We start from the raw sequence: 15,812 nt of genomic DNA on the forward strand, positions 1-15,812 counted from the left end.
TTGTTGTGCCTCCTTAGAAATGGAGTAGTTTTCTATAAAACTGGTTTTTTAGTTGTTAACCGAACATGCATCTAAAGCAGGAGAAAAATACTGATTATGTAAAGCTTTATATCTGTCTATGGTAACTACCATAGTATTTCTCTTTTATGACAGTAATCTAGCCTGCAACATCTACTTGCAGTTTTGAAATTAACCTGTAATTTAGTCTTCACCCCAAATGACAAAAATTCAAATGACTCCATGGGGTGCCAGAAGATGCACTGTAAACAGGGCTCGGTAAGGGGGATAAGGTAGAAATCCATCATCTTAGGTTCATTTTCAGAATGTCAGTATTGCTGAACAAAATTAATTCTTCTTCTGTATTTTACTCTTAATTTTTTAAAAATATTAGCCTAGGTGAAGATAGCATATAGTAGTCTAGTTAGTTCATTCTTTGAAAAAGCAAAATTTGTGCTGCACTGGAAATGCAGTGTGAGGAGAGGACATTGAATTCGGCTTGTTTTAACAGTAGTATCTTAGTTTGCTACGGTTCAGTTGATCAATAATAAAGATGCTTCAGGAATGCAAAATCATTATTTCACATCAGTTTTATTATGGCCTTCAGCTGCTACTGCTAAGTGGGGACTCGGGGCGGGGGGGATGTTGTGTGTGAGGTGGGGTTTTTTGTTTGGTTTTTGTTGTTGGTTTTTGTTTGGTTTTTCTCACTTGCCTACTTCTATCACACTTTATTTGGAAAGTCTTTCGAAATCTAAAATGCAGCCTTCTTGATGGTTCAGCTACTTACTGTGTTTTGTGCATGTCATCTTAGTTTGTTTCAATTTCAGTTTAAACCTTCCCCTTTGAAGAATATTGATTTACAAGTGGTTCAGTGGTTGCCCTCTGGTTTTGGTTTGATTTTGGTGGGGTGGTTTGTTTGTAGGATTTTTGGTTTGGTTTGGTTTCCTGGTGAGGTTTTTTTTTATTTGTTTTGGGGGATATTTTTTTGGTGGGGTTTTTGTTGTTTGTTTTGTTTGTTTGGGGTTTTTTGTTGCTCGGTTGGTTTGGTTTTGTGGTGTTTTTATGCTTTTTTAGATTGGGTTGTAATCCTTTGAAAAGAGGTCTGCAGCAGATGATTTAGTTCTGTTAGTTGCACAATGTAGAATGGTAATTTATATTCGTTGTTATTTTAAGTTCCATATCTCGTTTTTATGGCTTTCCAGTTTTGCATTTTAACTACTTCTGGAGGTGTTACCACTGTATACGCAAAGAAAAAAGTCAGCAAAGGACTTAGATAACAACAGCAGAAATATTGTACTTGTTACTGCTACTTACTGCTCCAAGGCTCTTGAATAAGGGCATTTAAGGAAGTCAGCATCTTGTGCACTAATTTACTGGTACCATGAATTATATGCTAGTGCCATGGCTCTGTGTGACATGATAGCCAGCATAAAATACATTTTGCTACCCTGATACATTGTTGAATTAATTGCAAAAATCGTATTTTTATTTCTGAAAATATACGTTGGATTCTGGCCTTTATATAGAATGGAGAAAAACTAGCCCGGCAATTTCGACAAAATGGAAACCAATAGATGATTTGTAGCTAGTCTGTTAAGGTGTAAAACAAGCATAAAGCAATCTAAAGAGCTGTGGTTAACCCAGTTAGCTCTGGAGATCTATACTGAAATAAAAATGTTGTGGAAAAATTTTAAAGAGCTTAAAAATTGAAAATGTCTAAACAGACACATTTGGTGGTAATATAATGTGCATTTACTTACTGTGTACAATATAACGTGCAATTGTGTGTAATATAATGTGCAATTACTTATTAACAAGGAAAATAAAACTCTTAAATGCAAACGGAAATTTCCATGAAATTGGGGTTTTGTCACAATAGTATGTCGCAGAACTGAAGAATTTTATTTCAAAAATTGTGTCCAATGATGAAGAGTGTTCACGCCTTTGGTTAATTTGTAGTGAACAATGGTCATGCAATCAAAAGTTACACAGCTAAGAGGTTTAAGCATAAATCTGTAATTATGGTTTCATTTCTGTGTCTCTCAAGCATACATGGTATTTGTTTGTAGGAGAACTTTACCTATTATTTAAAAATAGCTGTAGCATATTGGGGAAAAAAAAACAAACAACACTCTTGGGTTATACTACTGACTGAATTTTCCTTAAAACTTTCAAGACTAAAGTGGATTCAGCATACACTGCTCCTGCTTGGAATATTTGATTGGTTTTATTCTTGTTTTGTTTCATACCACAAGGGATGACATGCCTGCAGCTCTGGAAGCTTTAATCAACTGCTATAAGAAGTATGGTAAAATTCCTCAGCTTCATAACATCTACTGTAGACTGATAGAAAAAGGAGACGCTGATCTTCTGCAAAAGGGTTAGTTGCATGTAGTCAAATGTTGTCTGGTTATATATGGAGTGTTTCCTGGAGTCTTTTCTTCCATGGTTTTTATATCATTTCTTTCAAATGAAAGAAAAAGAAATTTTATGTGTTTATATGTGTAGCTTTAAAGCAGTTAAATGATGCCTGGGTTCTTCAGATTGAAAATTGGTATTAATTTTAAATGGAGAAGAATCTTAATGCATGGATAGTGTATCATCAAGCTCTCAAAGATTAGTGCTGGTACTTGTTCTATTTACGTATATTGCTATTAAGGAAAGCTTAATAGTAATACAACACAATAGTAAAACAACACATCTGTGTTTCAAATAGTTGTGCAGTTAATAAATCCTATATCCTCACTCTCTATAAGCAGAGAATGCCAATATGTAGTCTGTCTATTTTATTGAATGTAATTCAAAATATAGTGCGGGTAAACACAAAAACATTTAAAATATGCTCAACTGTAAATCTACAACAACTGGTGTATTATGTTGTAACTATTCTGTGTCTGAAAATTTATTTCTGTATAGCTTATTCTTGGTGTTTTGTGATGCTTGGAAAATACTAGTATTAAGAATATCGAATGTATATATTAAAATGCTTCAATATTTTTAGTAAATTAATGAGTTTTATTCTCTTTAGTTTCAGACTTTATAAGCAGAGAATATGGTGACATGATGGCTCTTTATGATCTCTTCTTCGCCTTATTGCAAACAGGAAAATACAAAGAGGCCAGGAAGGTCGTTGAGGTGGGATTTTGACTGTAGTACTCTAATCATGCAGCTATTTAGGCTCTTAATTAGAAACATTTAAAGTTTCTAACCTTTAATTAGACTTGTTCTGATTCATGTTAATAGAATTCAATCCCAATAATAAAAACCTCGACCAGCTTTATTTTGTATAATTACAGTTCAGAAGAGAGACAGTCTTGTATGTTGAAATTGTTTCCTCACTTTTTCAAATTTGCTGTTATATATCAAAATGATATTTGCATAATAAATATCGGATTGTGGAACAATTAAATTAAACTGGCATTCCTGGGTGTAAAGTTGCTAATCCTCTTTCCGAAGGAATTCTTTGTTCTTAAAAGCACTGGAATTTAATTTGCTGCAGACCATGCTCAGATTTATTTGTAATGCTTGTCTACAAGTTAATCAGCCAAACAAGCGCTGTCTGCTGCTGTTTGGCATTTAATTTAGCATTTCTTCTCTCTCTCTCTTTTTCAGGATAGTAAGCAGCTTATAGGAAGTGGTAGGTGACAAACTTGGTCTATTTAGGATTAGTATATTTTATCTAGACTTGATTGAAATTGTGCTTACTGAAATTGATAAGTCAAAGGGGCAGCTGCAGAGTCTGCCCAGATTGTGATTATTTTTCTTCTTAACACAGTTGTATGTTCTTAAAATACTGCATAAGTTTTCTGGTTAATGTGTGGTGGGAGGTGTCTTGCAGAAAAATTAATACTTCATCATTTTTGTGTTATATGTCTACACAACTCTGTAACCTCATTTTTTGTGTTTTTTTCCATCCCGAGACAAAGTATGCTTTTTTTCCTAATTCCCACTAGTATATTTGAAATACCAGTTATTGTCACTTTGGTCATTTAATAGAATTCTTGCATTTAAAAAGTCTTAACTGAAGATCTGCTTGTTTTTCTGTGGTGGAACAATACTTTCCTGCTGCAGGCTGCGTGTAAATCGCTACACACAATGTTGAAGCATTGGTATTCTTGTTCTCAGAGGGCTTTTGCGGCTCCAAGTCTTAGAGTACAGAAGAATAGAAATATCAGTATCTGACAGAAGATGACACTGAGGAGTTAAGTTCTTTTGTAGGGATTAAAGCATACAGGAGAGAAAAGGATGAAATCTGAGTAATTGGAAGTATAATTAAAGCTAAATGAATAAAACTGGTACTTGATGTGATTTAGCAGCTCTTTCTTTGATACTGGCATTTAATTTCGCAAAACTTATATTGATGGCTATAGTTCAGCAGTCATGAGTAGGATAGTAAGCAAAGTATTAAATTGTTGGGGCTTTGAAACTTTTGTCATTTTCTTCATAGGTTCCAAATTATCTCTGCAAATACTCAGTATTTGGTGATTGATCATAAATTATTAGTAATCACAGACACTTCAGCATAAATCTGAACACCTGGTAGATGGAGACTAGTTTTCCTGGCTTTTTATACTATGTAGAGTAGGTTTTCTTGCCCTTACCAAACTTTCATGAAATATGTTTTACGGTTTTGTCTGTGCTGTTGAGATATCTCTGCTGGTTTTAAATTGCAGAATTTGAGGCATATAGGAATTTAGCTAGGAACAGTATGTATGTATTTTACCAGTGGATAAAGTGGCACAAAATCAATTACTATATGGTGTGTTATATTTTAACTATGTGTTTATTATGTAACAATATGCGAAGTATTTTTCAAATAAATTTTTGCCACAAGAAGGAGGAGGAAAAAAAAATCTTAAATTTTTTCTGAAGAAGAAAATAGCTTTAATTGTTTAAAACCGTGAACAAGTTACTGTTTGCTTTTTCTGTTTGTTGGGGAGTCAAAGCATTAACAAATATAGTGTGGAAGATGGAGCACAAGGTATATGTGCATGCTTTTCTGTAGGCCAGTGGCTTTTGAAACTGAATTACTTATTGGTCATCTGAGATTGCTTTTTATCTTTTCCTATCTTGTGAAGAAATATTCAGTAAAGGTGACCAGTTGGTGCCACTATCTCTTTTTAGATGGTGTTACATATTAGACATAGATTATCTTTCAGCACATGCATTTATCATGTATTGCTGATTATGGTGGTCAATTGATTTTAGTGATATAATTTGTTTTTAAAAGTGTCTACAGAGTTAATAAAGAGTATCTAAAAGGGTAGTAATGAAGCTGGAAAAAAATGTCCTTAGGAACTAGGGAAACGAAGACCATGGAGGATATGGCCGTTTAAATGGGGCTTCACTCATTGGAGACCTGTCTATGCTTGCTCCGGCTATTTATAGAAATATGAGGTACACTAGATGCTTATGTGAAACTTGGTGACAAATACTGCTTTGAAAAACCTGCAAATGAAAGCCCCAGCAATAAGAAAATAACTCTTAAATCTTAGTTATTGGTACAATACAACTGGATGCTACAGTGGGAAAGGAAGAAGGATAAGAGTTGGGTGAGATGATAAAACTTAGGTCAGAGTTGTGTATGTCCGTTATCTGGTCACAACTGTGTTGTCCCTGCATATATATGTAAGCTTGTGTTGTGGGATGTTGTCATATTGAGGAAGCTGAAAGCTCTGAGGCTCATCTGCTTGCTGGAAGGACAGCAAGACTAAGCAGAGAATGAGAGTATAAAAGACAATGAAAGGTGAATAGAAAGGAGATGAGGCAAAGAATGCAACTGATGGATACCAGAACAAGTAAACTGAAGCATGTGGTAGTTTGGCGATGTGAATCTCTCTTGAAGCAATGGTAAGTGGAAGAGAGGCTGTGATTGTGAAGTTTGTGGGGGAAAATGTAGCTAAGTTCCAAGGCTTCATAGGGTTGGGTTGGGTTGACAAGGTAACAGCTCGCAATGTTGCTAGACTGCCTTGTGAAGCTATTGAAACTCTGTTTGCATTTGTTCTGTGACAGGTAGCTAGAGAAGAAAGCCTCTCTTAGAGACAATACCTCCAAATGAGGTAGCCTTGGCTGCCCTATAAAATATAAGTCTATTTAATTCAAGCTGTGCCTGAAGATACCTGAGCCCTTGAAGTTGTGCTGGTAGATGCTCTTTTGCTTTCCGCTGGGAACAAGTTCTGCCATTGGATGCTGTAGTACATAAAATTGTGGTTTAGTTTTCAGTTCTTACTTGCACCTCAACTCATAAGTTTGCTTTTTGTCTTGAGTCCTTCATAGTGATCATGTCAAAGCAGAGTTGGCACATCTCTCTTCTTGTCCCTTACCATAAGGTCACATACCAGCTTGCTTTCCCTTTGAGTGGCACAGCGTGACTTCTGTCATCAAATGTAGCTCTGGTTCCTCAGGATTTTTTTCCCCTTATTTGAAAAGGCAGTTTAATTGCCTTTTTTTTTCCTTCAATTTTGTTTTTCGTAAAAAAGAAAGAAAATTAAGTGAATACATTCTTACTTAAATGAAACTCCATTAGAACTACTGTAGACTAAAACGGAGAGAGATGAATTTTCAATAAATAGGACTAGGGAAAAATTACCTTCTAGAAAAGTGTTTTTTTTACCTGTCTTCTAAAATGTTGCCTTATTTTGAAAATATCTAATCAGATTTCCTCCTGGAGAGAGATCTTACGTAATTTTTTGTATGTGCTGCTCCAGAGCTCCAGGTAGTAGATCAGAGAGTCTGGAAGAGTTGCTTGGGCTAGTGTGCTTTTAAATCTGGTATATAAATGGAGCAATTTTCTAGAGCGTAGTGCCCAAATCCCTCCAATCCACAGCTTCTTACCTGTTGTCGGAACTGGACAATTGTAATTCCCTTATGTCTGCTCAGTTGTTGACTGCCACTTTATTAACCTGATCAAGCTGATGGTTGAGAGCTGAACAGAAATGAAGGTCATTTGGGAGAGTGGGAATGAAAAACAGAACGTTACACCACCTTGGAGGAACCTACTTCCTTCCCCCTTCCCCTGCTATTCAGTTATTTTTATTTGCATGCTGCATGGAGGTTTAAAAATTTCACTACCCAAAGCAGTTAGAATATAGTTGTTGTCTGTCATTTTGGTCTAGTTTTAATTATTTGATCATCTCTGAATTTTCACTGAGATCTCATACTTGCAGCTGTTTTACCTGCGTGATGATTGAATATTTCTAGACTCTCCCTTTTCCTTCATTTATTATTCATGTTGAAGGCAGTTATCAAAATACTCTCTGAATCTGGATGTCTTTAAGCTCATGTCCACACTTGGCTCTTTCTGGTAGAGTTTGTCATTAAGTACTGTAACAGTCCTGCAGCAGAGGTACAAGCAAGCCATTCTATAAATCTGCTTGGCAGAACTGTAAACAATGCTTTCATGAAGTAGAAATGAACACTGTAGACCTATTGCTAAAGTATGCAAGGCTTTAAAATGGTGTTAAATCAATTTCTGCACTGTATTGATAAAATCATTACAGCTTAAACTATATGTCATTGGACAGCAAAATACTTCTGTAAAAGGTCACTGGCATTTTTAGTCAGGAGCTTATGGACTCCTCTCTTGGGAACTGGGAGTTGGTAGATATGTTCAACTGTTTTTTGTTGTTTGACAGACACTTCTTGAAACCTTTCTGGATCAGATCACATCAGCTATTAAATTAAAATTGTTCCCACAATGAAAGAGTAAAAGCTCTTGTTTCTACCCTGTAGTTTTACTGCAAATGGAGGCTACGAGGAGATTACTGTATTTGGGATATAGAGAAAGACCTCAGAACTGTGTTGCGAATTTTTTTGGTTGAAGGCCAAACTGTATGAGTTTGCTACCACAAGAGGAACTTCCCTTGAAAATGGCAATGCGTAGTGCGTGGCTTCAGAATTCTTTTAACTAGATTTTAATTGTGACACTTTTCCTCATCTTCTCTCATACTAAGCATATAATTGATATTTAATAGTTAAATATATCATACCATATGTTGCATATCTCAAGACATTTATGTGAAGAATTGAGAGACAAATGGTTGTGAAATATTTTAATGAAATGTATTCAATGTGAATAAATACAAGAAAAGGTATTTGCTGCTGAAATTCAAGACCTGACAAAAGAACTGTTTTGGGCGAGTTTAGTGTTCAGGAATATATCTATCAACAGATGTCATGTTAATTCGGGAGGTAAATAGAATTAAGCAAGGAATTGTGACATCCACTGTCAGCAGACCTCAAGATACCAGTTGCCATTGGATTTAATCTACCATAAAAACAATGACAATATTTCTACTTGATATTGAGAGATTACAACCTTCTTTTTTCCAGATTGCTTTTCTAAGAGTCTACATCATAAAATTGAGTCTTGCTGATTTTATTCTGGAGATAAACTACTGGGAGAAGGTTCTTGATTTGTGACAGCAGGATTTAGTTTATTTTTATTTTTTTGTAATATGTAATTTAATGAGGGTTATATCTAGTGTCTGAATCTACCTAGAAGGACTTATTTTTGGTCTTGTTAAGAAAAGAGTAGAGGTGATTAGAACAAAATTTAAATGTTTATGACTGTTGAGTGCAACTTGTATTAGATAATGGTGTCCTGAGATTGAGGAGTAGTGTGTAGGGGGTGTAGTGGCTTTTAATAGAGTAACTGTATACAACTGAGAGGGAGGGGAAAGGACGAAGAGCTATTAGGCACGCATGCCCTATAATTACAATAAAAGACTATGTTTTTTGTTTTACTATTGAGTCCTATGATTCTAATAAAAGTATTATTTCTCCTTATGAAACTGGAGTCTGATACAGCCATTAGTCAAGTTGGGTTTTGTGTCTCTGCATATGTGCATGTCTGTATGTGGTTTAATAAAAAAAAAAAAAACAGTTGCTTACTAGTTCAGTGCACCTTATTTAGAAGTTCTTAAATACTGCTTTCTTAAAAGAACCTAAATTAATATGCTTCAGATAAGCAAATTTGTTAAGGGAGATGACTGCTGAAGAAGTTTCTTCCGGACAGGGAGAGAGTAATGTGTTTGGAACGTGGGATCATGGGAAGACCTGTGCATCCTTTCTTAGCTCCAGGGACTTTGTGTTAGAGAGAAGCTATTACTGAGTTTTATAATGTTTTTTCATTCATCGTACACCATAAACCCACATTCCAGTGCAAAGAGCAAATATTTGCTCTGTTTTGAGTCCAGACCATCCTTGAAGATTTTGTTTTGAGCAGGTTTTTTGCATCTTTTGGATGTCACCTTTTTCCAGCATGATTATTGAAGTTCTCTTGTCTAATGATTTTTTTTATAGTAATACTTAACTGCATAATTTATCTTTGAAATCTTACTTGTAAATATAGGATATTCCAATAGTACTTAAACATACGTCAGTCTCAGTTGTCATGAGTAAAACTAAAGTTGTAAAGCTTTTTCCTATTTTTATTTGGATATTTTTGGAAAAGATTCTTTACATTTTTCTCGATGTCTGCCTGACATAAACCAGCATAAATTCCTTTTTTAAGTGAAAAAAATTAAGCCTTTACTATTTACTCAACAGATTCGAATCCTGTTTGTAAAGTCAGTGCACTATGTAACTGACAGAAGCTTTGAGGCAAATACATACTTAAGGAAAAAACAAATGAACAAACAAATCACAAAGCCAACAGTAAAAACTTTTCTGGTGGAGACTATAAGCTTTGCATTTTCTTATTATGAGCAACTGCTGCTTTTAATGTAAAAATGAACCTAGAAGTAGGCTAGTTGCTACTGTGAGTAATTGTAGGCAGAAGGGAGACGATGAGCTTGAGTTGTAATCATTCCCAAAAGGAGAGTTAGGAGGCTGTAGATATATGTCCCTTTATGTCTCTCACGAACTATCAGATAGTGCAGGTAAAATATCAAATATGCTGTAATTGAGTTGGTTTTGAAGGCATAGCTTGCAGTGGAGCAACTCATAGTTTTCAGAACTCTGATGCTGCATTAAAGTACTTGCCCTCATTATCAAACATGAAAAGTAGTCATATTGATTGTGTCCAAGATTTCATACAGTTCTCGCTTGCCCAAAAGGTTGGGCAAGTGTCTGGGTCTTTCAGATGAACTCCTCATTAAGTAAATCAGTATTATGGGCGTTGGGGTGTGTTTAGTCATGTATGTTTCTGGACAAAATTGCTTAAAAAGAACAAAAACATTTACTCATTTTTTAGAGAAATTCCGTCTTAGTTACAAGCAGTTTGCAAGGTTTTATTTGGTTTAGAAAGAATAAAGGGATGAGGATATCCTGCTGTGCCATCACCAAATAAACAGTTTTTGAAATCCACAAGAGCTAAACTTCTTTCAAGGTGGAGAACGAACTTGTAGAAAAAGTATTATATCCACTGCCTGCCATATACCACTGTAGCTCTGGTGTTATATTGGTCAGACAATGACTTAAAGAAAAGCTGAGCTAGAGTGAAGTAATATTTTTTTTTTTATTAGATGGCTGATATGTTTGCAACAGGAAAGATACTTTTGACGCATGGCTTATTTTTATATTCCTCAGTCTTTGGAGCTGCATCTTTGATAAACTTCTGGACTGTTGTGTACAAGTTGGTGTGTTCAGAGCCAGTAATCAAAACAGTCTTTTGTGTTTCCTCTGCATCCCATTATAGTTAGTTTATTTATGTTGTGCTCTAAAGATTATGATGTAGGAAATACAGCAAAATGGTGTACTTGTTTAATACATATGAACACATTTAAGATTGTTTAAAAAATAATCGTAATGTAAATGTTTTGTCAGTATTTTTTAAAAACTAATGCTTTACTACTTGAAGGTGAAGGAGTTCTTAACAAGAGGCAAAAACAGAAGGGTAAGATAATTTCAACCATCTCATCTATCAACTAGACTTAGATGGCCACGTAAGGTAGAAAAACTTTATATCTGCATATTCGTTTAACTTTCTGATTAAGCAATACACCTACTCTTTAGTAGAAGTGAGGACTTTTGACAAGAGTTTCAACATAGGGGAAAGTTCAAGCATAGCATACAGTGCTTATGTTGTAGAAAACTGTACAAGTAAGCTGCCATGCAAAAATATCACAGGCTTCATTGAGGCTACATGGAATTTGTTAGATTTCCATAGACATTTTTGTGGAATCAGGGAAAAATCTGTCTTTAAATTAAGAACTTCCCATCAAATGTTCTGTTTTCATTGATGCTCATGTTAGAGAGAGCTGTTAGAAATGACATACATCAGTTCTTATAGCTCTCTGTTCAAGGCTGTCTGTTTGGAGAAGAAACGCTTTTTCTTTCAAGACATTGCTTTGGCATCTAAATCTCAGTAACTGGTTCTGGTACTGGTAACATAAGTCTGTTATGGCTGTTGATATAACTCATCATGAAACGTTCTTCTTCCTTTAGCAGCATTAGCTGTCTCTTATTATTACTGGCTTTTTCAGCTGCAAAGAGAGGAATTAATGGATCTACCTGTTCAAAAAATACCATCAGGAAGTGCTGCATGGATGGCAGCTGTTTCTTTCCAGTATGTTTGGATTGCTGATTATAGTAGAACTGTTTCCCTGAGAAGAAAATTTAAGGATTTAGGAGAAAACATAAAACACTTAAGGAGGGCAGAGTTAAACTTGGTTGGAACTGATGTGTTATTCACAGTGAAGTTACACTGTGGAAGGCTAGAATAAATTCTACAGAATAGGTAACAAATTATTTTGCCAGCTAGTGCACAGTAGTGCTTTGTGGAAGAGCAGTGTTGGAAGGTTGAAACAGGAGTGTCATCCATCTCGGGTCATGTGTATGCCAAGTGAAAAACACTTCTGCTGGCTTTCGAATAATGATGCATCCTAAGCTAGTGATAGCAAAAGTGGTACTGGTTTGGGGCAGTCTCAACTCTTAGTTTTCTGAAAATCCTTTTTGAGTAACACCACAGGGTTTCTGGTCTGTACGTTGCTTTTTGTGGTTTTTCTCTCAGTAAGTTTTGTGTTTAAAGAGAAGAAGGTTCCTTTAGGCAAGTAGAGAGAAGTAAAGATTTTTCCATATGTCCTTTGTAAATTACTTAAAAAAAAAAAAAAGTATTTGTCTGTTAGCTGGAACAGTTAAAGAACACAAATGTAAACAAAACTTGAATATTTATATAATTATCTAAAAACCTGGAAAAAAAATTGCCTCTGGCAGGCCAGTATTTTCCCAGACAATCTATTTTCTTTCAGCTGTAATAGTTAAAAATTAGCTCAAATAAAAATGTTAGTACAGAAAAGATTTTTCTGGTGAACAGACTCCCCAATCACTTGTCTGAAGTGACTGGTTCTAAAAAAGAGGAGAACAAATGAATAAATTTCAGATGCTTAGGGCTGTTGCATTCACGTGATTTTTGGGTGCTGCTTGGCAAGAGTTTTTCTAAAGATGCAGCATAATTTTTCCCCTTGTGGTTAGTTTTCCTTTCTGTGTGTGAAGGTATGGAATCAGTGAGTAAATTAGTGGAGGGTTGAATGTTGAGCCTCAGAAAGATAGTAGCAAATATGAACAAAAATACAGAATGGTTTCTATAGGAGATATGACTAAGTCGGTGAGTTCTGCCTAGTCTAGAGAAGAAACAGTGAAACAGGGGATTATTATATATACCACTTATGAAATTAACATGAGATGGAGAGGATAAAGAGAAATAAATTGTGCATTGTCTTCCAACAAAGCTAATAGAAGCTAGGCTGAAAACAGACAAAGTGGTAATATTGTGGTGGTTTTCTGCAGAAGGAAGCTGAGGCAACCCTTTCCCAAAAGATCTTAAGAATGATAAATCTTAGAGGGTTCCAGGGGCAGCCAGAAAAGCTCATGCGAGAGAACTCACTTACTGGGAACAGTGTGACCGACTGAACCTCAAGTATTTGGAGGGTGACAGAGCACTATGCGGGGAGTATTGCTGGGTTTTCTGTCACTCTATATTCTCCTATAGGTACTGCTATGCAGAGGATAACAAACTGGATGAATCTTTGGTTCGGTACAGCGCAACTGTTTTATATTCCAAGAGAATGTAAAAGCTGGAAAACCTCCATGTTTAGTCTATGCTGTATGAGTTGCTTGAGACTCACAATAGCTCTTCCATTCTTTAAAGCAGTAAATATATTTCTAAAAATAATAAATAACAACAGAAAAAAAAACACAAAAAACCCCATCAAGACTCAAAAATAGATTTTATTTTATTTATTTATTTTTTAAAATCCATTGAAACAAGCAATATCAAAATATAAATGAGGATTTGGACGAGTAATTAGAGTAACACATTTTCACTTTTTTTAATTTATTCCTTGCCTTTTTTTATTCTGTATTTTAGTGTGCTGTATTGTAGAAAGTCTGCTTCCTGCTAAATGCAATGTTTAAAATTCCCTAAGACGGTAAGGGATAAGCTACAAATATGGACTATCAGGCAAGCCCTGGAGATTTAGTTAATCTGACCTAGATGTTCTTTTGATGATTGAGACCTGCAGTATGTGAAAACACTTCTCAATTTCAAAATGAAACACAAGGATATCTGTTGTATAACTCAGCTGTCCTTGTAGTGACAGACACATCAATCATTTCTGAACAGGAAAGGATTTACTATAAAAAGTTTATAGCTTTGGAGCTGTTGTGTTCATTGGCATTCAGATCAGCAATGATATTGGAAATTGTAAGTGAATTCAGCATTTGAATTTTACCATGTCCTAAAGAGGATTAGCTACAAATGCAGGCAACATACTTTTTTCTTTTTCATTTTCAAGAGCCTGTTGTGTAAGATGTTAATTCTTGACTTAGTTTTCAGCATATTTTATGTGAAACTGCTTGGTAGCTCTTAAAAGAGCGCTGAACCAGGTACCTGTAAACCATAAATAACTGTGGGGAAAGAAACCTAATTGGGAGAAAAGCAAGTACCTGGAAAGCAGAACTGTGTTTATATATACCACTTTTGAATACTTGAGAGGCCACTGTTTTTCTGTAACCCCTTTTTCTGAGACTACTTTTGTAGTACAGTTAAATGCATAGGGAAGATGGTTGATGTTGAAGAACTGTGGGTTTAACATCCTTTTTTTTTAAAACAACCATACAATGATTGCATAAAATGGTTTGGCTTGTCGGTAGGATTATATGACCTAACATACTGTTAGAACACTGTAGAACACTGTTTCATGCATATTTAGCAGATTTTAACTGGCTTGACTGAAGATTTGCATGCTGGTTTTCTTGTGTATGCTTAATCATTGCAGAAAGATGTAATAGCAATAATTTTGCACTCGGAAAATACAGGAAAAGGACATTCTGTGTTAAAAGGACAGAAGGCAAATTGACTTTTTCAATGGTAATTGTTTTGACTGTTTGGAACTGAGACTCAGTATTTCTCAGACCTTTTTGTTCAAACTACCTCTTCTATGCAAAGTGTTGTTTGAATTTTGGAAGCTGCACTTCATGTTTAAAAAGTAGCAACTTCTTATGAACAGCTAAAAGCCTTCAAGAGTCAAAACACAGGTTTCTCTATAGGGATGAACAGGCGTTTCCTTGGAATTACTTTGAGCTCTAGTAATGTGAATCCGGACACCTGAAATGAAAGCGGAGTCCTCTCTGTAAACGATCCTGGTGCTAGAACAAGAGAGTATAAAGCAAATTCAAGGACTCTGTGGTGGGGGAGGAGGCTAAGAGGTGAAAATGATGGATGCTTTGCCCACAGTCTTTTTTGTATCCCTTTTCTTTAGATATGTCTGACACAAGTACTGGCATGCCTGTAACATGTTTAAGAACTTTGAATTTTCCGATGTTTAAAAATTTAAGTGGAGGAACAGAAACTTTTATTATGGTCTGTGGTGCTGAGAAGGCACAATGTGTTAGTCTGTACCAGATGGAGTTCCCAGGGACCGAAACCTTTTAGAGAATGTGTATTCTGTAGCTGTAGCCCATTTGAAACAACAAAGAAATTAATAAGTAAAGGCGCCTGGGAAAACTATGGCATATTAACCATCATACATCAGTTCTTCCATGTACATACTCTTAAGGGTAAACCTTTGTTCTTCTTCTGGGCTGGAATCGCCTCACAGTTAGTACACCTGGCATCTGCATTGGCAGCGAGTTACAGCTGTAACAGGTACTGCTCTGTAAATAGCTGGTTTTCTTACTGAGCAAGAGAAGTCACTCTCTAAAAATACTATTATTTTTAGGTATTAATAGTCATAAGAAAATGGCTAATATTAGCAGAGAAAGGGTACCAAAATGGTGGTGTTGTGGTTGAGAGGCATGGTTTTCTAGTTGCAAAGATGTTACAGTGATGTTGAATACGAGCATTTCATTGTGAAGACAGTTTGGAAACGTTTGGTATAATTCTTTACCATGAGTAATATAATTGATTACCATGGGTAGTAGCAATAATACTCTTATTACTGTGGTGATAGAAATGATTTAACGTTTCAGTTTATCTGAAGTGTATTTTCAATCAACTGTCTTGGCAGTGTTCAACCAAAAAGGAAAATGTCTTGAATAAAATGACTGCAGTTTTTAAGTCTCTCATATTTGCAACCTAACTTGATTATTTGTGAGCTTGTGGTCTCATTCATGTTTCAAAAAATAAACAAGAACTATGAGCTTTTATTATGAGCATATGCATTATGTTTAGTTTGCTTTAGAATGTTCCATGTGAAGTGATGTGTTTTTCTTCTGGAAATATTTTACAGACTCCTGGCTTTAGAGCACACTCTGGAAGGTTGCAGTGGTTTGCAAAAAAGTGTATATCAAATAATCAGGTATGTTGCTCATATCATGTCTTCTATGTAACTGTCATTTTATTCCAAGAAAGATTGTTTTGAAATAGTTCATTG

At 35.4% G+C, this 15,812-nt stretch overlaps 1 protein-coding gene across 3 annotated transcripts in view; it reads left to right on the forward strand.

Annotated features, from left to right (window-relative positions):
* The window catches only part of LRPPRC (leucine rich pentatricopeptide repeat containing), a 92,742-nt gene that overhangs the window by 48,510 nt on the left and 28,420 nt on the right, over nt 1-15,812 (forward strand). For all 3 annotated transcript variants that reach the window (XM_065058277.1, XM_065058276.1, XM_065058275.1), the window contains exons 24-26: nt 2,253-2,377; nt 3,026-3,132; nt 15,669-15,737. In XM_065058277.1, the coding sequence (XP_064914349.1) occupies nt 2,253-2,377; nt 3,026-3,132; nt 15,669-15,737 (301 nt within the window). The remainder of the gene's footprint in view (nt 1-2,252; nt 2,378-3,025; nt 3,133-15,668; nt 15,738-15,812) is intronic.

The sequence above is a fragment of the Columba livia genome, chromosome 3 (assembly GCF_036013475.1).
Source record: "Columba livia isolate bColLiv1 breed racing homer chromosome 3, bColLiv1.pat.W.v2, whole genome shotgun sequence".
NCBI classification, from domain to species: domain Eukaryota; kingdom Metazoa; phylum Chordata; class Aves; order Columbiformes; family Columbidae; genus Columba; species Columba livia.